At 41.8% G+C, this 24,154-nt stretch overlaps 1 protein-coding gene across 1 annotated transcript in view; it reads right to left on the reverse strand.

The window, feature by feature from the left end:
• Positions 1-4,179: 4,179 nt before the first annotated feature.
• SNX4 (sorting nexin 4) overlaps positions 4,180-24,154 on the reverse strand; it is a 119,266-nt gene continuing 99,291 nt past the window's right edge. Inside the window, exon 14 of the mRNA XM_049878887.1 lies at positions 4,180-4,415. Within this exon, the coding sequence (XP_049734844.1) occupies positions 4,377-4,415 (39 nt within the window). The 3' untranslated portion in view covers positions 4,180-4,376. The remainder of the gene's footprint in view (positions 4,416-24,154) is intronic.

A 24,154-nucleotide genomic window follows, 5' to 3' on the forward strand; every position in this document is an offset into this window, starting at 1 on the left:
GTGACTGGCATATATTAAATACTCAGTAAATATTAGCTCACATTAATGTAGGTGGTAGCAATGTTCTAATAAAAATAATCTCAGGTTTTTTTAAAGGTCAGGTTTGTTGAGGTATAATTGACATAGAATAAAATTCACCCTTCTTGAGTGTATAGTCAATGTTTTGATGAATGTATGCAGTGGTGTAACTGTCCACCACAATCAAGATCTTGAACAGTTCGACCACTCCCCCAAATTCTCTCATACCCCTTTACATAATATCCCCACTCCCACCCCCAGTCACAGGCAATCACTGATCTGTTTTCTGTATCTACAGATTTGCCTCTTTCAGAATGTCCTGTACCTGAAAGCGTATAGCATTTAGCCTTTTGAGTCTGGCTTCTTTCACTTAGAAAAATGCTTTTGAGATTCACCCCTGTGTCTGCATGTATCTTTTTTTTTTGCTGAGTAACTTTCCATTGTTTGAATGTATCACAGTTTATTTACCTATTGACCGGTTTATGGATTTTGGGTTGTTTCCAGTTTTTTGGCAATTATAAATAAAACTGTTATAAACGTTAACATACAGGTCTTTGTGTGGACATGTGTTTTTATTTCTTTTGGATAAATACCCAGGAGTGGGATTGCTGGGTCCTGTGGTAAGTGTATGTTAGAAAAAAAAATGTTTAGAAGAAGCTGCTAAATTGTTGTTTGAAGTGACTGTATCATTTTGCGTTGTTGATCCACATCCTCACCAGCACTTGGTATTGTCAGTTTTTGTTTGGTTCCGTATTTTAATTTTAGCCATTAGAGAAGGTAGGTAGTGGCATCTCATTGTATTTTTAATTTGCATTTCCCTCACAACTAGAGATATTGAGCGCCTTCATTTTGATTTCATTTTACAACATACAGACCATTCTGGATGCATTAAACCTCATCAAAACTATATTAGGTAGGTAGGAATAAAGAACATGTTCGTGCTGGCAAGGACCGAATGCCTGCCGTCTTCCCACCCCACCATCTCCAAAGTGACAGCTTCCCCATTTCCCAAAAGAGAAGGAACGTATGGTTTTGTGCACTCTCTAGCAACCTGGAGCTGCAGCCAATCTGCGTCATCCTCACTGTAATTAGAGGCTGGAGGTGCCCACGGGTCTCATTTTTAGGATCCTGTGGGCTACATTTGGCCCAGATTAGGTTATACTTTAGGCATTTCTCTGCATATCTCCACTGTTCCCTCAACGTCTGTTTCTCAGAAGGCGCTTCAATGGACAAGCAGATTTGGAGTGAAGAGTATCCTTCTCTGAGGACAGTGGGGTGACAGAGACCTCCCCCAGGCATGCTGTCTAAAGCAGGAAAGGAAAGGAAAACCCGCTGGCATGCAATGGCTCAGGGTCTTGGACTCAAACCCAGCAAGATCATACCACTTCACTTACTAAAATCATCTGCCCACAAGAATTCTGTTTGTCTCACTAAGTGGGCACTGGCCCTGCCCACGTTGCCTACATTTTCCTCTCCCTTCTTCTCACGTAGAAACCATCACCACCTCCACTCTTCTTCGTCCTCCTGGTTATGGTTAGAGTTACCAGATAAAATATAGGATGCTGAGATTAATTTGAAGTTCAGAAAATTGGGGGTATAAGTATATCCTAGGCACTGTTTGGGACATAAAAAAAACTGTTGCCGTTGAGTTGATTCCGACTCATGGCGACCCCATGTGTGTCAGAGTAGAGCTGCAGTCCACAGGGTTTTCAATGGCTGTGACCCTTCAAAAAGAGATTGCCAAGGCTTTCTTCCAAGATGCCTCTGGGGACTCGAACCTCCAAGCTTTCAGTTAGCAGCCAAGTGCTTAATCATTTATACTACCTAGGGACCCCCATTTGGGGTATGCTTACGCTAAAAAATTATTTGTTGCTTATTTGAATTCAAATTTAACTAAGTGTCTTGTGTTTTTATTTACTACATTTGGCAACCCTACTCTGAGGGTCTTCCTGTATGTACTGATCCTTTGATCTCCAAATCCTTTGCATGTATCTGCATATGTCCTGTGTAGGCTGATGTCTTGGTATCTATGGTACCAAAAACAAAAACAGAAAACCCACTGCTATTGAGTTGATTCAGACTCACGGCAACCCAACGTGTTATCGAGTAGAACTGCTTCACAGGGTCAAAGCTGCGACCTTTCAGTAAATGTTACAGATTATGGCCAAGGAAATCCTGTGAAGCACTTCTGCTCCTCACATGGAATCCACCCAATGACAACTAAAAACTAAAATAACAGTCTTTACAGGAGCAGATGGCCAGGCCTTTTTTCTGTGGCACCACTGGGTGGGTTTGAACCACCAACCTTTGGTTAGTAGTAGAGTGCAAACCACTTGGCACCAAGGGATCTGAGATCTTTGGCACAGTCCTGCTGAAATCATCTAGGTATATTTGGAATGATTATGCTCAGGCCTTCAACTAAGGCAGTGATATGTGATGACTCTGGAATCAGGCAGAGCTGGGTTCAAATCCCAGCTCTACCACGGACAAGCTATGCAAATTTAGTTTCAATTTCCTCATCTGATAATGAATTTTAAATCTGTGGTATAGTGGCTACCACATTGTAAGTCCTCAGTGAATATCAAGTAATATTAACATGTTGTCATTAGGTCCTGTCTAATTTATTCCAACTCAAGGTGACCCCATGTATGCAGGACAGAACTGCTCCATAGGGTTTTCAAGGCTGTGATCTTTCAAAACAGATCTCCAGACCTGTCTCAGGGTAGGTTTGAACCACCAACCTTTTGGGTAGTAGTTGAGTAATATTAACATAGGTGGTAGAAATATCCTTTATGAAAATAGTCCCTTAGCTTTGGAAAAATTTCTTAAATTTACAGACTGTCATGGATTGAATTGTGTTCCCCCAAAATGTGTCAACTTGACTAGGCCATGATTCCCGGTATTGCGTGGTTGTCCACTGTTTTGTGATCTAATGTGATTATCCTAGGTGCTGTAAATCCTAACCTCTATGATGTTAATGAGGTAGGATTAAAGGCAGTTTTGTTAATCACTCAATCTACAGGATTAGGTTGTATCTTGAGTCAATCTCTTCTGAGATATAAAAGACAGAAGCAAGCAGAAAGGAATGGGACCTCATACCACCAAGAAAGATACACCTGGAGCAGATCATGTCCTGTGGACCCAGGGTCCGTGAGCTGAGAAGCTCCTAGACCCAAGGGAAGATTGATGACAAGGACCTTCCCCCAGAGCCTACAGAGATAGAAAGCGTTACCCTAGAGCTGTGACCCTGAATTCGGACTTCAAGCCTCCTAAACTGTGAGAAAATAAATTTCTGTTTGTTAAAGCCATCCACTTGTGGTATTTCTGTTATAGCAGCACTAGATGACTAAGACACAGACCATTTTTGGATTCTCTAAAATCATTCTGTATTAGGTGATGGAACATGTATTCCCTTCCCCCATTTTCCACATGAGGAAACCGAGACTCAGAGAGGGGAGCAACCTAACTAAGTTCACACAGCTAAAAAGCAGTAGAGCTTGCACTTAGGTCTTGATGACTGGCCTCAACACACAGACTACACTGGAAGAGGACAACCTATGTTTTATGGACACGGATGAAGAGTAGACTGGTCTCGGAGCTACAAAGAGAAGTTCCAGCCTGAGAGTGCCCTGAAACTAGACGAAGCCTAACAACCTACACCTGATACATTTATTTGTAATCTCCCACCTGCATGTCATCGGTACCCTCAGTTCTCTTCATGCCTATAATCAGATGATTCTTGGCTGTCTGTGACAATGGACTCTGTCCTGAGAGGGAGGGGGAAAACAGGACTCCGGAAGGGGAAGACCACTGTCTCTTAACCCTGCCTCCTGAGAGACATTTGACAACAGCAGGACAGACGCTCTGTCTTCCTAGTGAGAACCCAAGAGAACCTTGTAGGAATATCAGCCCCTCTTTAATAAAATCAAACTCAGAATCGCTGAGAAGAAGGTGAATCTCACAGACAAGATTATGGCGGGTAGAGCCCAGACATCCCTCGCCACACGGCAAGTCTTCCTCCACTGCCAGTGTTTGAGGCGATAGCATATTTTTATAAAGGGAGTCAAGCTGTTAGTTGGGGAGCGAGAGACAAGAACGTGTTTGACTTCTTTTAGACCTATTGTTTATTTTCCTTCAGAGGCACAGGGTACTCATTTCCTAGGGGCACTACAGCAAAGTACCACAGACTGGGTGGCTTTAAACAATAGAAATTTATTCTCTCACAGCTTTGGAGGCTGGAAGTCCTGAATCACCGTATCAGCAGGGTCATGCTCGTGGTGAAGACTCTAAGAGAGGAATCCTTTACTTGCCTCTTCTAGCTTCTGGTGGTTCCAGGACTTCCTTGGCTTGTGGCAGCATCACATCTCTGTCTCCATCTCCACATGTGGTGTGTACACCTGGGTGGTACAAATGGTTAATGAGCTTAGCTGCTAACCAAAAGGTTGGAGGTTCGAGTCCACCCAAAGGCATCTCAGAAGAAAGGTGATCTACTTCCAAAAAATCAGCCCCTGAAAACCTCTATAGAGCACAGTTCTACTCTGACGTACATGGAATCGCCATGAATCAGAATTAACCTGATAGCAACTGGTGTTTTTTGTTTTTTTTTTTCATTTTTTGCTTCACCTCTTCCCTCTGAGTCTGTGTTTCTCTCTGTCTGTGTCTCTGTTTTCTATTATAGGACACTGGAGCCCTGGGCATGCAGTAGTTAAGCATTTGGCTGCTAACCAAAAGAAAGGTTGGCAGTTTGAATCCACCAGCTGCTCCTTGGAAACCTTATGGGGCAGTTCTCCTCTGTCCTGAGGGTTGCTATGAGTCGGCATCAACTTGACAGCAGCGTTTTTGTTTTTTTAATAGGACATTAGTCATAAATAGATTAGGGCTCACCCTCCTGCAGTATGACCTCATGTTATCTTAACTAATTACCATCTGCAATGACCCTATTTCCAAAAAGTTTACGTTCTGAGGTTCTGGGAGTCAACATATCTTTTTTAGGGACCTAATTCAGCCCCTAACATGGGATACGTAGAACTGCTTAGTTTCACCACCACTGCATCGGTCATGAGACTTCAGAAGCTAATGACCCAGAGCCAGATGGCAGTGACCTTCCCTTCAGGAACAATCCCTGTGAAAACCAAAAGAGCAAAGCTCCTTTGAGCTGGCTGTCTGTGGTCAGATGAAAAGGTGACCATCCCGTCTGCTCAACAAGGCATGGCTAGCTAATCTTTATTAAAAGGTCTCTTCCTAAATACAGGAGGCACAGATCTTCCATATGGAGAGGAAAACAAGGCGATATAGGACGATACAAGTTAGGATTTTACTTAGAAAAATAGGGGTAAATATTAAGGCAACCACAAAGAGGTCTAACAATTCCATAATTCACAATAAAAACCAAGAAAAACGTAACGACTCAGCAAACATAAATTCAACTACTATGAAAATGAGGAACACACAACTTACCAAGAAAAACTTCTCAGCTCAAAAAAGTAAGTGGAAAAGTGAAATTGTCAACAACATACACAAAAAGACATCAAAATGACAGCACTAAACTCATACTTATCTATACTTATGCTGAATGTAAATGGACGAAATGCACCAGTAAAGAGACAGTCTCAGACTGGATAAAGAAACAAGATCCATCTATATGCTGTCTACAAGAAACACACCTTAGACTTAGAGACACAAACAAACTAAAACTCAAAGGATGAAAAAAATATATCAAGCAAACAACAATCAAAAAGAGCAGAAGTGGCGATATTAATTTCTGACAAAACAGACTTTAAAGCTAAATCCACCACAAAGGATAAAGAAGGACACTACATAATGATTAAAGGGACAACTGACCAGGAAGATATAACCATATTAAATATTTATGCACCCAATGACAGGGCTGCAAGATACCCAAAACAAATTTTAACAGAATTGAAAAGTGAGATAGACACCTCCACAATTATAGTAGGAGACTTCAACACACCACTTTCAGAGAAGGATAGGACTTTCAGTAAGAAGCTCAATAGAGACACGGAAGATCTAATTGCTACAATCAACCAACTTGACCTCATAGACTTATACAGAACACTCCACCCAACAGCTGCAAAGTATACTTTTTTTTTCTAGTGCACATGGAACATTCTCTAGAATAGATCACATATTAGGTCATAAATCAAACCTTTGCAGAATCCAAAACATCGAAATATTACAAAGCATCTTCTCAGACCACAAAGCCATAAAAGTAGAAATCAATAACAGAAAAATCAGGGAAAAGAAATCAAATACTTGGAAACTGACCAATACCCTGCTCAAAAAAGACTGGGTTATAGAAGACATTAAGGAGGGAATAAAGAAATTCATATAATGCAACAAGAATGAAAACACTTCCTATCAAAATCTCTGGGACACAGCAAAAGCAGTGCTCAGAGGTCAATTTATATTGATAAATGCACACATACATAAAGAAGAAAGAGCCAAAATCAGAGAACTGTCCCTACATCTTGAACAAATAGAAAGAGAGCAACAAAAGAATCCATCAGGCACCAGAAGAAAACAAATAATAACAATTACAGCTGAACTAAATGAATTAGAGAACAGAAAAACAATTGAAAGAATTAACAAAGCCAAAAGCTAGTTCTCTGAAAAAATTAACAAAATTGATAAACCACTGGCCAGGCTGACTAAAGAAATACAGGAAAGGAAACAAATAACCCGAATAAGAAATGAGATGGGCCATATTACAACAGACCCAACTGAAATTAAAAGAATCATATCAGATTATTATAAAAAATTGTACTCTAACAAATTTGCAAACCTAGAAGACACGGATGAATTCCTAGAAAAACACTACCTACCTAAACTAACACAGTCAGAAGTAGAACAACTAAATAGACCCATAACAAAAAAAGAGATTGAAAAGGTAATCAAAAAACTCCCAACAAAAAAAAGCCCTGGCCTGGATGGCTTCACTGCAGAGTTCTACCAAACTTTCAGAGAAGAGTTAACACCACTAATACTAAAGGTATTTCAAAGCATAGAAAATAATGGAATACTACCTAACTCATTCTATGAGGCCAGCATATCCCTGATACCAAAACCAAGTAAAGACACCACAAAAAAAGAAAATTACAGACCTATATCCCTCATGAACCTATGTTCATGCAAAAATCCTCAACAAAATTCTAGCCAATAGAATTCAACAACATATCAAAAAAATAATCCACCACGACCAAGTGGGATTTATACCAGGTATGCAAGGTTGGTTCAATATTAGAAAAACCATTAATGTAATCCACCATATAAATAAAACAAAAGACAAAAGCCACAAGATATTATCAATTGATGCAGAAAAGGCATTTGATAAAGTCCAACACCCATTCATGATAAAAACTCTCAGCAAAATAGGAACTGAAGGAAAGTTCCTCAACATAATAAAGGGCATCATTACAAAGCCAACAGCCAACAGCCAACATCATTCTAAATGGAGAGAGCCTGAAAGCATTTCCCTTGAGAAGGGGAACGAGACGAGGATGCCCTTTATCACCGCTTTTATTCAACATTGTGCTAGAGGTCCTAGCCAGAGCAATTAGGCTAGACAAAGAAATAAAGGACATCCAGATTGGCAAGGAGGAAGTAAAATTATCTCTATTTGCAGATGACATTATCTTATACACAGAAAACCCTAAGGAATCCTCCAGAAAACTATTGAAACTAATAGAAGAGTTCAGCAGAGTTTCAGGTTACAAGATAAACATACAAAAATCACTTGGATTCCTCTACGTCAACAAAAAGACCATCAAAGAGGAAATCACCAAATCAATACCATTCACAGTAGCCCCCAAGAAGATAAAATACTTAGGAATAAGTCTTACCAAAGATGTAAAAGACCTATACAAAGAAAACTACAAAGCACTAGTGCAAGAAACTAAAAGGGACCTACATAAGTGGAAAAACACACCTTGCTCATGGACAGGAAGACCTAACATAGTAAAAATGTCTATTCTACCAAAAGCCATCTATACACACAATGCACCTCCGATCCAAATTCCAACGACGTTTTTCAGTGTGATGGAGAAACAAATCACGAACTTCATATGGAAGGGAAAGAAGCCCTGGATAAGTGAAGCATTACTGAAAAAGAAGAAGAAAGTGGTCGGCCTCACTCCACCTGATTTTAGAACATATTATATAGCCACAGTAGTCAAAACAGCCTGGTACTGGTACAACAACAGGCACATAGACCAACGGAACAGAATTGAGAACCCAGGTATAAATCCATCCACATATGAGCAGCTGATATTTGACAAAGGCCCAGTGTCAGTTGATTGGGGAAAAGATAGTCTTTTTAACAAATGGTGCTGGCATAACTGGATATCCATTTGCAAAACAATGAAACAGGACCCATACCTCACACCATGCACAAAAACTAACTCCAAGTGGATCAAAGACTAAAACAATAAAGATCATGGAAGAAAAAATAGGGACAACGTTAGGAGCCCTAATACAAGGCATAAACAGAATGCAAAACATTACTAAAAATGACGAAGAGAAACCAGATAACTGGGAGCTCCTAAAAATCAAACACCTATGCTCATCTAAAGACTTCACCAAAAGAGTAAAAAGACCACCTACAGATTGGTAAAGAATTTTCAGTTATGACATCTCCGACCAGTGCCTGATCTCTAAAATCTATATGATGCTGTTAAAACTCAACCACAAAAAGACAAACAACCCAATCAAGAAGTGGGCAAAGGATATGAACACACGCTTCACTAAAGAAGATATTCAGGCAGCTAACAGATACATGAGAAAATGCTCTCGATCATTAGCCATTAGAGAAATGCAAATTAAAACTACAATGAGATTCCATCTCACTCCAACAAGGCTGGCATTAATCCAAAAAACACAAAATAATAAATGTTGGAGAGGCTGCAGAGAGATTGGAACGCTTATACACTGCTGGTGTAAAATGGTACAACCACTTTGGAAATCTATCTGGTGTTTCCTTAAAAAGTTAGAAACACAACTACCATACAACCCCGCAATCCCACTCCTCAGAATATATCCTAGAGAAATAAGAGCCTTTACATGAACAGATGTATGCATACCCATGTTTATTGCAGCTCTGTTTACAATAGCAAAAAGCTGGAAGCAACCAAGGTGTCCATCAACGGATGAATGGATCAATAAATTATGGTATATTCACAAAATGGAATACCACGCATCGATAAAGAACAGTGACGAATCTGTGAAACATTTCATAACATGGAGGAACCTGGTAGGCATTATGCTGAGTAAAATTACTCAGATGCAAAAGGACAAATATTGTATAAGACCGCTATTATAATATCTTCAGAAATAGTTCAAACTGAGAAGAACACATTCTTTTGTGGTTAGGAGAGGGGGGAGGGAGGGAGGGAGGGTGGGAGAGGGTTATTTATTGATTAGTTAGTAGATAAGAACTACTTTAGGTGAAGGGAAAGACAACACTCAATACAGGGAAGGTCAGCTCAACTGGACTGGACCAAAAGCAAAGAAGTTTCCTGAATAAATTGAATGCTTTGAAGGTCAGTGGAGCAAGGGGGTGGGGTTTGGGGACTATGGCTTCAGGGGACTTCTAAGTCAATTGGCAAAATAAATTCTATTAAGAAAACATTCTGCATCCCACTTTGAAGTGTGGCGTCTGGGGTCTTAAATGCTAACAAGCGGCTATCTAAGATGCATCAATTGGTCTCAACCCACCTGGATCAAAGGAGAATGAAGAACACCAAGGTCACAAGATAATTATGAGCTCAAGAGAAAGAAAGGGCCACATGAACTAGAGATTTACATCATCCTGAGACCAAAAGAACTAGATGGTGCCCAGCCACAACCGATGACTGCCCTGACAGGGAGCACAACAGAGAACCCCTGAGGGAGCAGGAGAACAGTGGGATGCAGACCCCAAATTCTTATAAAAAGACCAGACTTAATGGTCTGACTGAGACTAGAAGAATCCCAGCGGTCATGGTCCCCAAGCCTTTTGTTGGCCCAGGACAGGAACCATTCCCGAAGACAACTCATCAGACATGGATTGGACTGGACAATGGGTTGAAGAGAGATGCTGATAAGGAGTGAGCTACTTGTATCAGGTGGACACTTGAGACTGTGTTGGCATCTCCTGTCTAGAGGGGAGATGGGAGGGTAGAGAGGGTTAGAAACTGGCAAAACGGTCACGAAAGGAGAGACTGGAAGGAGGGAGCAGACTGACTCATTAAGGGGAGAGTAAATGGGAGTATGTAGTAAGGTATATATAAGTTTATATGTGAGAGACTGACTTGATTTGTAAACTTTCACTTAAAGCACAATAAAAATTATTTAAAAAAAAAAAAAAAAGGTCCCTTCAAATCATTTCTGGAACCAGGCTAAGATAAATTGATTCATTTAACTCTAATACTCTTGTGTTGTTGCAATGACTAGCAAAACCTGCTAATAGTGAATTTCCCCTGCAGGTAAGGGGCACAAGCCAATTCAAATCCTCCAGCTCCTCACATAAGGTTAATAGAAAAAGATGCAAAATATAAATACAAGCAAATAGAATAAACACTACTTTTAAAATAAGAGGGAAAATATTTACTGAATGCCTCCTATGGGCCAAGTTCTGTATACAGATTATCTAATTTTATCTAACATACCTGTGAGTTGAGTGTCATATCAGACTCTGAATGGCTTAATAATTTGTCCAAGGCTAGCAGAGGAGCTTAGGTTTGAATTAGGAATAGCCTGATTCTGGAATCAGGGGCCTTCCTCCTAATCCATATGAATCTAAGGCCATAATCATCCAGAAGAAGGAAAGAAAAACTTCCCAGGAAAAGTGCTCAGAAGTGTGTGGGAATCACAATAGGTCAGCCCCAAATGTCAAGGCCTATGCTTCCACCAAAGAGCAGAACCCATCTGAGTAGCTCTGGCAGTGATGCGAAGGATGGCTCTAGGTGCCACGACCATGATTGTTTATGATACAGCACCGGGGCTCGAGTGAAAGGCCAAAATTGGACCCAAAAAACCCATTGCCATTGAGTTTATTTCAACTCATAACGACCCTATAGGACAGAGTAGAACTGCCCCATAGAGTTTCCAAGAAGCACCTGGTGGTTTTGAACTGCTGACCTTTTGGTTAGCAGCCATAGCTCTTAACTACTACACCACCAGGGTTTCCAAAAACTGGACAGTTGTGTCCAAAAGTCACTGACAGAAAGAGGAGTAAAACTATCTGGTAATTTCCAGAGGCCCAAGCAGGGAGGAGATCAGGCAGGCAGAGAAATCTGATCATGTTTCTAGCCACCAAAGCACTATGACGTGACGGTGACTCTGAGGTAATGTCTGGGCCAGCCAACGTTTGGTCGGACACTCGGACCTGTGTCCTCAGGTATAAATGCCAACAACAATGAGAGGTAACACTTACATAGCACCTACCAAGTTCTGTTCTAAGTGCTGTACACCTATTGACTCATTAAACCTCACAACAACATTTTAAGTACATACTTTTATTACCTTCCTTGTGGAAATGAGAAAACCGAGGCATAGAGTGGCTAAGGAACTTGCCCAAGGTTACACAGTGAGTAAGTGGCACAGTCGGAATTCAAACCAGGCAGTGTGGCCACAGACTCTGTGCTCTTACCCATCATACCATACTGCTGTGTGGTAAGTATCTGCACCTGGCCAGGAGGAGGAACAAGAGAGCAAGTAAGGTCTGAAGAAAGGGATGAAATTATGAGTTGCATACCAAATATAGAGGAGAAAAGTCAATGGAGAATGGCCATGGTTTAAGAAGGGAAAGCCACTGAAGTAGACAAAGAAGGGACAGTCAGAGAGGTAGGAACGGAACTGAGATTGTGCAAAATCAGGGGAGCAGAAGAAGGAGAAAATTTCAAGAAGGAAGTTTATCCACAGTGCTCAGTACTTAAGGAAGATCAAGAAGGGTAAAAAAAAAAAAAAGGGTAGAGTCTGAGAAATGGTCACTGGAATCGGCTATTTGAAGCTTGTGTTGATGAAGATACGGGTTATTCTATAAAGATACAGGTTTGGCTGCTGTAATAAAGTCCAAACTCACAGTGTAAAGTTTATTTCTCTCATGTAACAGCCAATGTAAACAGTTCAGGGCTATTACGACAGTGACACAATCTTGGGAACCCAGATTCCTTCTATCTTGTTGATCTGCCATCTTTAGCATGAGGCCTCTGTCTCAGGTCTAAAATGACTGTGCCTGCCATCCTTCCACATTCTAGCCACCATGAAGATGAAATGGAAATATGAGTAGCATGTTCCTTCCTTTTTTTATTGTGCTTTAAGTGAACGTTTACAAACCAAGTCAGTCTCTCATACAAAAACTTATATACACCTTGCTATATACTCCCAGTTGCTCTCCCTCTAATGAGAGAGCATATTCCTTCCCTCCAATCTCTGTTTCCGTGTCCATTCGGCCAGCCTCTGACCCCGTCCACCCTCTCATCTCTCCTCCAGACATGAGCGGCCCACATAGTCTCATGTGTCTACTTGATCCAAGAAGCTCACTCATCACCAGTATCATTTTCTATCCCACAATCCAGTCCAACCCCTATCTGAAAAGTTGGCTTTGGGAATGGTTCCTGTCTTGGGCTAACAGAAGGTCTGGGGGACCATGATCTCTGCGGTCCTTCTAGTCTCAATCAGACCATTAAGTCTGGTCTTTTTGCAAGAATTTGGCGTCTGCATCCCACTGCTCCCCTGCTCCCTCAGGGTTTCTCCATTGTGTTCCCTGTCAGGCAGTCATTGGTTGTAGCTATGTCTCTTCCTTTCAAAGGAATGACCCAGAGGTTGCATACAGGGCAATACCTAGCTCCAAGGGAACCTGGAAAATGGACTCTTAAGCTGGGAAACCTTATGCCCAACTAGAACTGGTGGAGTCTATTACTAAAGGAAAAAAAAACGACAGACATTGGGGTACAACTCTCTACCACACTGTTATAGTTTCATTGAGTGGGCTGTAGTTTGTAGGGAGATGATGGAGTGAATAGAAGAGGAAGAATTACTATCTGAGAAGGTTGTTGGCCACTAGAAATAGAAAGAGAAAATGATAATAGTCTGTGGAGTAGCAGAATAGAGAGGGAAGAGAGAGACCAGAGGGTGAGGAAAATTGATAAAGCAAGGCTCCAAAGAGACTGGGATGAAAAGGGATTGAAGATACAGTTGGAGAGGTTAGCCTTGGACAATTTTTTTCTCTGGAACAAGAGAAAGAGAATAAAATGACAGAAGATATTTTTAATATGGAAAGGAAGGAAATCACCTACTGAAAAACCTATGGAATGGAAAGGGAAGAGTCCCTGGATAAGTAAAGCCATTACTGAAGAAGAAGAAGAACAAAGTGGGAGGCCTCACACTACCTGATTTTAGAACCTATTATATCGCCCCAGCAGTCAAAACAGCTGGTACTGGTACAACAATGGATACATAGGCCAATGGAAGAAAATTGAGAACCCAGACGTAAATTCATCCACCTATGAGCAGCTGATATTTGACAAAGGCCCAAAGCTCATTAAATGGGGGAAAAGACAGTCTCTTTAACAAATGGTGCTGGCATAACTGGACAGCATCAGCAAAAAAATGAAACAAGACCCATACCTCACACCGTGTACAAAAACTTACTCAAAATGGATCAAAAACCTAAATATAAAATTTAAAATGAAAAAGATCATAGAAGAAAAAAATAGGGACAATGCTAGGAGCCCCAATACATGACCTAAACAGAATACAAACCATAACTAACAATCTACACACAGAGAAAAGAAACTAGATAACTGGGAGCTCCTAAAAATCAAACACTTATGCTCATCAAAAGACTTCACCAAAAGAGTAAAAAGACAACCTACAGACTGGGAAAAAAAAATTTTGGCTATGATATATTTGAGCAGGGTCTAATCTCTAAAATCTACAAGATACTGCAAAACCGCAACAACAAAAAGGCAAATAATTCAATTTAAAAAATGGGCAAAGGATATGAACAGGTACTTCATCAAAGAAGACATTCAGGCGGCTAACAGATACATGAGGAAATGCTCACGATCATTAACCATCAGAGAAATGCAAATCAAAACTACAATGAGATATCATCTCATGCCAACTAGGCTGGCACTAATCCAAATAACACAAAATAATAAATGTTGGAGAGGTTGTGGAAAGACTGGAACACATTTTTGCACTGCTGATGGGAATGTAAAATGGTACAACCACTTTGGAAATCGATTTGGCACGTCCTTAAAAAGCTAGAAATAGAAGTTCCATACGATCCAGCAATCCCACTCCTTGGAATATATTCTAGAGAAATAAGAGCCATCACAAGAATAGATATACGCACACCATGTTCTTTGCAGCCCTCTTCACAATAGCAAAAACACGGAAACAACCTAGGTGCCCATTAGCAGGTGAATGGATAAACAAATTATGTTAAGTACACACAATGGAACACTAAGCAATGATAAAGAACAATGATGAATCTGCAAAACATCTCACAACATGGATGAATCTGGAAGGCATTATGCTGAGTGAAACTAGTCACGGAAGGGCAAATATTGTATAAGACCACTGTTATAAGAACTCAAGAAAAGGTTTAAACATAGAAGAAAACATTCTTCGATAGTTACTAGGGCGGGGAGGGAGGGAGAGTTGAATTCGCTATCTAGACAGTAAGCAAGAATCATCTTGGGTGAAGGGAAGGACAACACACAATACAGGGAAAGTCAGCACAACTGGACCAAAGCAAAAGCTAAGAAGTTTCCTGGATATAACCAAACACTATGAGGGACAGAGTAGCTGGGGCTGGGGTCTGGGGACCATGGTTTCAGGGAACACCTAGGTCAATTGGCACGACAAAGTTTATTAAGAAAATGTTCTGCATCTCACTTTGGTGAGCGGCCTCTGGGGTCTTAAAAGCCTGCAAGCTGCCGTCTAAGATATATCAATTGGTCCCAACCCACTTGGAGCAAAGGAGAATGAACACCAAAGACACAAAAAAATATTAGCCCAAGAGACAAAAAGGGCCACATAAATGAGAGACTACATCAGCCTGAGACCAGAAGAACTAGAAGGTGCCCTGCTACCACCAGTGACCACCCTAACAGGGAACACAATAGGGAGTCCTTGACGGAGCGGGAGAAAAGGGCAGAGCAGAACTCAAATTCACGTAAAAAGACCAGACTTAATGGTCTGACTGAGGCTGCAGGAGCCCCGGAAGACATGGTCCCCAGATGCTCTGTTAACCCAGAACTAAAACCATTCCTGAAGCCAACTCTTCAAAGATTAGACTGGACTATAAAACATAAAATAATATTCGTGAAGAGTCTGCTTCGCAGTTCAAGCAGATACACGAGGCCAAATGGGCACCTCCAGTTAGTAAGCAGGATAAAAAGGCAGAAGGGGACAGGAACTGAGTGAATGGACGCAAGAAACCTGGGGTGGAAAGGGGGAGTGTGCTGTCACATTACAGGGATTGCAACTAATGTCACATAACAATATATGTATGAATTTTTGTATGAGAAATTAACTTGAGCTATAAACTTTTCACATAAAGGACAATTAAAAAAAGGAAAGAAGAAAATCCTATGGAGCACAGTCCTACTTTGATACACATGGGGCCTCCATGAGTAGGAATAGACTCAACAGCAAATGATCAATAGAGTTAGAACCACATGGCAGAGCAGCTCCTAACTACAAAAGCAGAATAGGCGCTGAAGACACAGAGTTGGCCCTCAATGAATATTTGTTGAATAAACAAATGGGAAATGAATGAACACATCTCATACTCCATGACTTTGGATAGTTAGTTGTACATGTTTGGGACATTTAAATTCCTCTTTAAGTTGCGCAATTTCTTTTAGGCCAACATTCATTTCAAAAGATTCCATTTCCGAAGCTACTTCCCTCTTCTCTAAAACTATACATTCCCTGACATTTCTGAGATGGCTATGGGTTTGACGAGGCAGTCTCTAGGTCTTTTGTTTATTAGAGTAGCTCGTCAGGGTCATTCAGGCTAAATGTTGACACCTTTCAGTTTAAAGAAATAACATCAACGATATGCTGTTTTTTCCTAAAGGGAAAATATCAATCCTGGAAGTTCTTTGTGTGTATTTGTTTCTCATTGCCACAACATCACTTCATTTCAGCTGTCAGTCAAGCCGTGAGGGGACTCAGGAATCCAGACACTTCACACAAAGGGAACAACCTGCTCCCCTCAGTTTATGTAGTTAACTGCCTCTCGTCTCTCCTTTGTGTTTCAGGAGATTATTTCCAGAGAAGATGGTGACATTAGGAAGAGAAAATCAGATTAGATGTTGCCTTATCAGCCATCAACCATCCATAATATCAAAAAGTCTTTTATTACAAGGCTGTTGTCTGCGGTGATATAAAGGACTAAACAAAGTGACCAAGAGCTCATGGCTGCTGCCTGGGGTGACGAGGACACAGGCATGGTTGTCCCCTCCTATGGGAGAGTCCCAACCCCATGACCACTTCAGATCTTGGCCCTCCCCTAAGGTTCTTTCTAAAACAAGCCCATTAGGTTGGTAATACACTAAGCATCTTCACTACGGAGTGAGAAATCAGGTCCAATCATTACAACGCCAGAAACGACAAGCTGGCAAAATGGTTACATCACTTCTAATTACAGTTCCCCTTTCTGGCTCCAACATGAGAAAGAAGCATTCTTGCTTTTATCCTCACCTTCAGACTGCCAGCTCTCCAAGCTGGCTTCACCTGCTGAAGGGCAAAGCTGCCTCTAGTCTTCTAACCTTGGAAATCGCCCTAAACCTGTCCCTTTCCAAGAGCCTTTCTGTCTGCCTCATACTTCAATGCATTTGTTAAAGCCCTTCCTCTCTCACACAAGATAAAACAGTTGAGCAACGGAGCCGAGGCAACTGTCCTCTTCCTTCTCCAAGGGGACTGGCTGGAGAAGGCTTTCATCAAAAGCCTTTTTTTTTCTTCTTCTTTTATTGTGCTTTAAGTGAAAGTTCACAAGTCATGTCAGTTTCTCATACAAAAACTTATACACACATTGTCATGTGACCGTAGTTGCTCTCCCTACAGTATGACAGCACACTCCTCCTCTCCACCCTGGATTTCTCATGCCCATTCAGCCAGCTCCTGCCCCCCTCTGCCTCCTCATCTCACCTCCAGACAGGAGCTGCCCACATAGTCTCATGCGTCTACTTGAGCTAAGAAGCACGCTCCTCACCAGTATCACTTTATGTCTTATAGTCCAGTCTAACCTTTGTCTGAAGAGCTGGCTTCAGGAATGGTTTTAGTCTAACAGAGAGTCCGGAGGCTGTGATCTCTGGGGTCCCTCCAGTCTTGGTCAGACCATTAAGTCTGGTCTTTTCACTAGAATTTGAGTTCTGCATCCCACTTTTCTCCTGCTCCATCAGGGATTCTCTGTCGTGTTCCCTGTCACGGCCGTCATTGGTGGTAGCAGGGCACCATCTAGTTCTTCCGGTCTAAGGCTGCAGCCTCTGATTTATGTGGCCCTTTCTGTCTCTTGGGCTCATATTTTCCTGTGTCTTCTCCTTTGCTCCAGGTGGATTGAGACTAATTTATGAATCTTAGATGGCCACTTGCTAGCTTCCAAAGCCATTTTGATGAAATATCTGGGGCCCTTTCTCTGCCTCCTCTCTGCTCTCCTAGAGCACTGAGCTTCCCAGTGTTCTGGGCAGGGGAGCAGGACATCGACAGCTACCATTGATCTCGATCCCTACCTGCCTTCCAGGTTATTCCACTAGCTTCTGGCTGGGGATCATTCAGTCCCCTATACCACTTTTGTTTGACAACAGAGCCTATGACTTCTCAGCCAGCATCCCAGAGTGACCAATGGGGCTCTTCCTGCCCCGGGGACAAGGAGGATTTTCTTTCTTACCTTAGTTTTCGTTTTTTCTATCTGCAACCTTCCTCTTTTCCATACTATTAAGAGTACACCCAGGGCAGGCCACACATTTTCAAGATGTTTACTAATGAAAATTAAAGGGATAAACCAAAATCCACTGGCGTCAAGTTGCTTCCGACCAATAGCAACCCTATAGGACAGAGTAGAACTGCTCCACAGAGTTTCCAAGGAGTGCCTGCCAGATTTGAACTGCCGCCCTGTTGGTTAGCAGCTGTAGCACTTAACCACTATGCTACCAGGGTTAGTTGTACTGAAATTACAAAGTAGCATCTGTGTCTAACCCTCAGTTACAAATTGGTGCTAAATCTTGTCCCTCCTCTGACCACATGGTGATGGTCACCCGAGATGTATACCTCTGCCAGCTCTGTCACAGCCCATGCCAGAGTCCCCACGCAGACCCAGACTGGGCTCGGCCTCCTCTTCCAACTACAGAGATGTCAGACCAGGGTGGTTGTGCATCTGCATCTTGCCCTGACACTTCTCGATGGATCTAATATTTCATATATGGAGATTGGTTCAGGGAGTCATGTTTTAAGAAGTACATTGACAACCTTGAGAGAAAGTGGTGAGGGATCTGGAAATCACACGAGAATGGTCAGAGAAACTGAAGACGGAAGCTAGAGAAGAAAGGACTTGGAGGGGGGCAGACGTGAGCATCACAGATCCTCCAACGCTGAGCTGTGAAGAAGGGCAGAGTCGGGACCAATGACGTACATGTACTGTGTGCAGCTCAACATAAAGGATAACTTTCTCCCAGCTGTACTAAAGCTGTACAGACTGTTCCAGGAAGTGTTCAGTGCCTCTTTACCTAAATTGTTCTAGCAGAGCTAAGCTGGCTCTCCAGCAGAGATATTCCAGACAGGGTGCTTTTTTTGAGGGGGGAGGGTAGGGGGTAGGGGGAGGCTGGCCTTCTAACTCCATAATTGTCTTTTCTATGAGGAAGACAGAAAGGTGGTCAGGAGGTTTTTCGTGACTATGATCCTGTAAAACCTTGCTGCCTGCTCGGCTCTAGACATCACTCAGTTTTCACCTGTTATTATTAGCCTTTGAAATTCTGACATGCTCTCCAGGAATTTAAAATATTCCCTTGTGCAGGGTGACACAGCTAGCCAGCTTTAAATTTCAAAGTTCAAAGCGGCTTTGGGAATAAAAGTTTGCTTTTACAATTGTAAAGGTTTCTAGCCATAGGAAAAGGCTTGGACTTTGGAAATTTACTTTTGACATTTAGACCTATTGACCAGTTCAGTGGTTCGCTTGAAAGTCCCTCTGGCATGTCCAAGCAGCCTATTTGACTTACCTTTGCTCTCTGAAAGATAAAGCCTACCTCCAGTCTGGAGCAGTGGGCTCCAACCTTTAGAGTCACCAGGAGCTTTTAAAAAACCTACGCTCAGGCCCAGTACCTAGAGCACCTGATTTAATTGTGCTGGGATTGGACACAGGCGTGGGTAATTTTTTAAACTTCTCTGGGTCTTTCTAATGTGCAATCAGGGGTGAGAATCTCTGTTCCAGATAGTTTGAGAGTTGCTATTTGATCCATCTCCCCTTCCCTGCCCCCGCAGACATCATTTCAGAACAAACCAGTTTCCCAGGGTTTTAGAGGGCTAATAAAACCAAAACCAAATCTGTTGCCGTTTAGTCAATTCCAACTCATGACGACTCCACGGGCGTCAGAGTAGAACTGTCCTCCACAGGATTTTCAATGACTGATATTCTGGAAGTAGGTTGCCAGGCCTTTCTTCTGAGACATCTCTAGGTGAACTCAAACCTTCAACCTTTTGGTTAACAGCAAAGCACTTAACCATTTACACTCCCAGAGGGTTAAAAAAAAAAAATTGCCGTTGAGTCAATTCTGATTCATAGTGACTGTACAGAATAGAGTAGAACTGCCCCATAGAATTTCCAAGGAGCAGCTGGTGGATTCGAACTGCCGACTTTTTGGTTAGCAGCCGAGCTCTTAACCTCTGTGCCACCAGGGCTCCGAGGGGTTAATAGTTTGATTATATTCTAAAACACCACTCAGGAATAATGGATGAATTCTTTCTCTCTGTTGTTTTGATCCTCTGTAGACTTTGTGCCTCAGTTCCACTGGACCCAACTATGATGGTGGGACTGAGCGCTGAGGGAAGTTTTTACATCGCTAATGATAAAATTGGGGTTTTTCAGTTCAGTGAAGTTCACCTACAGGTGTTTTTGTGAATTTCTGTTGGGTGCTCCTTCCAAGACACAGCTTCCCTATGCCTGGACCAAAAACGTCTTTCTCTAAAGTTTCTAAAGTCTCAGACAGGAGAGTGCACTCCTTTTAGGTGGCTTTTTGACATGTTGATATCCACAGCTGTTTATATTCAAGAATAGCCATCAGCTGGGGAAATCACACCTACTTTGACTATTGGAATAGAGCCATCCATGGGAGTTGGCGGGCCAGCAGTCTTGCCCCTTGGATGGGACTAGACCCACATCATTCTCACACGGAAGTAAATCCATGAAGGCACAGACTTCCTCAGTCTTGCCCATCTGTGTGTAACTTCAAAGCCTAGAGAAACGTCTGACACAAAACGAATGCTTAAGAAATGAATGAATGAATCAAGTAACAATAAGGCCCAGATAGAACTCCAGAGACTACAAAGATTATTTAAAAATAAATGTGTGGAATATTTATTTCCAGGTTCTGATTTCCCCAGAGCTTTTTTTTTTTTCATAGAAGAGCTGAGATACCAACAGAGAAAGGTCTCCTGCACAATTTCATGTGTTAGTCCAGGGAGGAAAGGGGTGGCCAGGTCAACGATGGATCAATCTATATGAAGCCCTATAATTCGTAGGACTACTTCTAAATCAACCAGCCTGATAATCTCTCATTGGTAAAGTTCCTCCACCTCTATCCCCTTCATCTTGAACATCATCAAAGGCCCCCTCCACAGAGTTGCCTCCCCAGCCCAGGGGCTGGTCCAGTTCTCCCTGCTCTTAACTTTAACTTCCACTCCGTTCCAAGGAGAGCCCCTCTCAAGTCTACTTATTCTACCCCGAGTCTCAAGACGGACACCTGCACCCTTGCATAATTCCATTTTTACCACTTATAGAACACCCCACCCTGCCTAGCAAGATGATGCACAACCAAGCCCCTCTTTCTCAGAGAAAGCAGCTTGGAAAATACTTTTTTTGTACCTCAAAAAATTAGAACTAGGCTTGTCCAGTCCTGACAATGTTAGCAATCATCTGCTGGAAAAGCATACAGATTTGAGTTTTGAAAAAAAGCCAAGCAGCTGTATTCTTCCAACCCCCAGAGTCCTAGAACCAGGGCTTCAAACTGGTTCTTCCCGGTTCAGTCATGGCTGAGGAAGCGAAACCGGAACAGACCCAATATTTTTTAAAATTCAGGTGAACCAGAACAATAACTGGGATGGGAAAGATTACAGGTCAAAGCCCCACTAGAAATCTAACTTCCCTCTTAGAAAACAAGGGCAATGTACACGTTGCATAGCAACCAAATCTCTTGCCCTTTGGATTTTGAGCAGAGTTGGAAACAGCGGTGCCACGATCAAAGATAGCAGTCGACTGTGCTACTTTGAATGTTCCTGGCTCTGTACAGTCCTGGCAATAATCCAATCACCTGCATTCCGTTCCTGCAAGGGATCACTAGCCTCTTTGGAGTCTCCCACTCCAGGGCTTCGACTCATAATTTTTCCGATTCCGGTTATCATTCCAGATCACCCAAATTGTAAAAATTCAGATCTATTCCAGTTTCCCTGAATTGGCCATAACTAAACCCGTTCGAACCAGTTCAAAGCCCTGCCTAGAACACATACAATCCTATGTTTGCCTTGAGCACTGTGCTCTTTTAAAGAACTATCTATAGCAGATCAAACCGACATTAGCAACTGGAAAGGTTAGATAGGAAGCTTAGGGGGCAGTGAGTTTATGCTAATGGAGGAGGAAAAATTCCTAAAAGGAGGGTGAGAATGGTTGCACAACTTGAAGAATGTAGTCAATGTCACTGAATTGTACATGTAGAAATTGTTATATTGGTGTATATTTTGCTGTGTATATTTTCAACAACAGCAAAAATAAAATTTTTTTTTAAAGAGTAGAAATCCTTTCTTGGAATATGTCAGAATGTGGGATTCAATGAAAAAATTCCAACCTGACCTGATCACATTCTTCTGGGTTCTCACATGAACTGCCTGTAAGAGGCCTGATTTTAAAGGGACATGTTGGCGTACAGAGCTTCAGTTTCTCCTTCATCCTGGCCTCTGACCCTGTGACTTGTACAGAGCCCTGCTGTCCTCCCTGAGTCTCTGACTGATACAGTAAGGAATTTCTACTTTGCAGCTCACTCAGCTTTCTAATGGAAGGAATTCACTTCATCTTGGTATTGTCCATATCAGTGTGCACAGGGAAAAACCAAATGCTTGGACCCAGTTAGTTAACACGTTAAATCTCTTGTATTTACCACATTCTCTGGCTGAGAGTCAAAATGAGGGATTAAATGCTGGGGATTTGGGTGCTAGCACCATGAGTGGTTCTAGAAAAGTCTCTTCCCCCACCCCATATATCAGTTAGCCTGGGGAAATTATTCCCTATGGGCCACACTTCTTCAGATGTTCATCGTAATTGAAGAGGGAAATAATAGATTTAATCTATAACAGTAACCTGTGATTGTTAACTTGAGGCTAATATTCCAACAGGGACAGCATTCACATTTCCAATCAAAGGTAACTTTATGATAATATCAGGCCCTCCTGCTTATCCCTATCTCTGAAGTAGACATCCTAATAAGGGCTGGAAAGTGATCACTTCTTTAGGAAATTTCACTGTCCCACACTATTTCAACAACTGGAAGGTTTGCTTAAATGGGATGGTGGGATTAGGAACTGAGAGGCAAGGCTGAGATGCACTATATTTAAGCAGCATCTGGTGAGCAGTGCCTAATGCCACTTTGCCCAGCTTTCCCCTAAAACACATGCAGACACAGAAAAAGATGAAAAACTCCAAGTCATTCAATCATTTAGAAAATATTTATTCTGACAAGTACTGAGTAAATAAGACCGTCACTGCTTTCAGGGAACTTACGATATAGTCACCAGACCCAACTCCGTCTTAGTTATCTGTTGCTGCATACAAATTGCCCCAAAACTTAGTGGCTTAAAACAACATTCACTATTCAAATGCTAATGTACATAAGAACCAGTCTACAGGGTATCTACACAATAAGTTATTTACTTACTTTGTGAGAGAGTTAAAGGATTTTCAAGGTAATTTTGATTTTACTTGATCTCAGTAAATGCTGACTGAAGAACATAATCGTGGTAGGATCGGACACCACTGAAGGTCAGCAGGAATTCCAAAGATGGAGCCCTGGTGACGTAGTGGTTGAGAGCTCATCTGCTAACCAAAAGGTCGGCAGTTCGAATCCACCAGCCGCTCCTTGGAAACCCTATGGGGCAGTTCTACTCTGTTCTATAGGGTCACTATGATTCCAGCTATGAGTCAGAATTGGCTCAATGGCAACGGGTTTGTTTGTTTTTTGGTAAGGGCAGAGACAGGATTCTTTCATGGAGCAGTGTTTACTGGGGAGTCAAGTACTAGGGGTTTAATTGAATTTGGGGGGATAATTGCTTTTTTTTTTTACTTTTTATTATAGAGAATATCAGTATGCAAAATTAGCAGAATCCTATAATGAGCCTCTGTGCTCCCATAACCCAGTTTGACAATTATCAACTCAAGACCAATCTTGTTCCATTTATAGTCCATTCACTACCCCCCCATAGTATTTTGAAACAGAACTCCAGACATCATACCATTTGTAAATATTTTAGCATTTAACTATAAAAATACTTTTTTGTTTTTTTACAGGAACACAGTACCATGATCGCTTCAAAAGTTAACAATAATGTCTTAATATTATAAGAAACCCAGTCTGTGCTCAAATTTTCAATTGTTTGACACATACCATAATTTTTTTTAACAGTTCGAATCAGGATCAAAATAAGCCCACACATTGAGAATGGGAATATAGCTCTTAAGTCTCTATACGTTCCCCTTCCACCATCATAAAACGCCATCAATTCTGATTCATAGTGGCTCTACGGGACAGAGTAGAATGTCCCATAGGGTTTCCAAGCAGCAGCTGGTGAATTCAAACTGTCAGCCTTTTGGTTAGCAGCCAAGTTGTTAACCACTGCACCACCAGGGCTCTTCCACCATCGTAAATAT

This window comes from Elephas maximus, chromosome 1 (genome assembly GCF_024166365.1).
Source record: "Elephas maximus indicus isolate mEleMax1 chromosome 1, mEleMax1 primary haplotype, whole genome shotgun sequence".
Classification (NCBI taxonomy): domain Eukaryota; kingdom Metazoa; phylum Chordata; class Mammalia; order Proboscidea; family Elephantidae; genus Elephas; species Elephas maximus.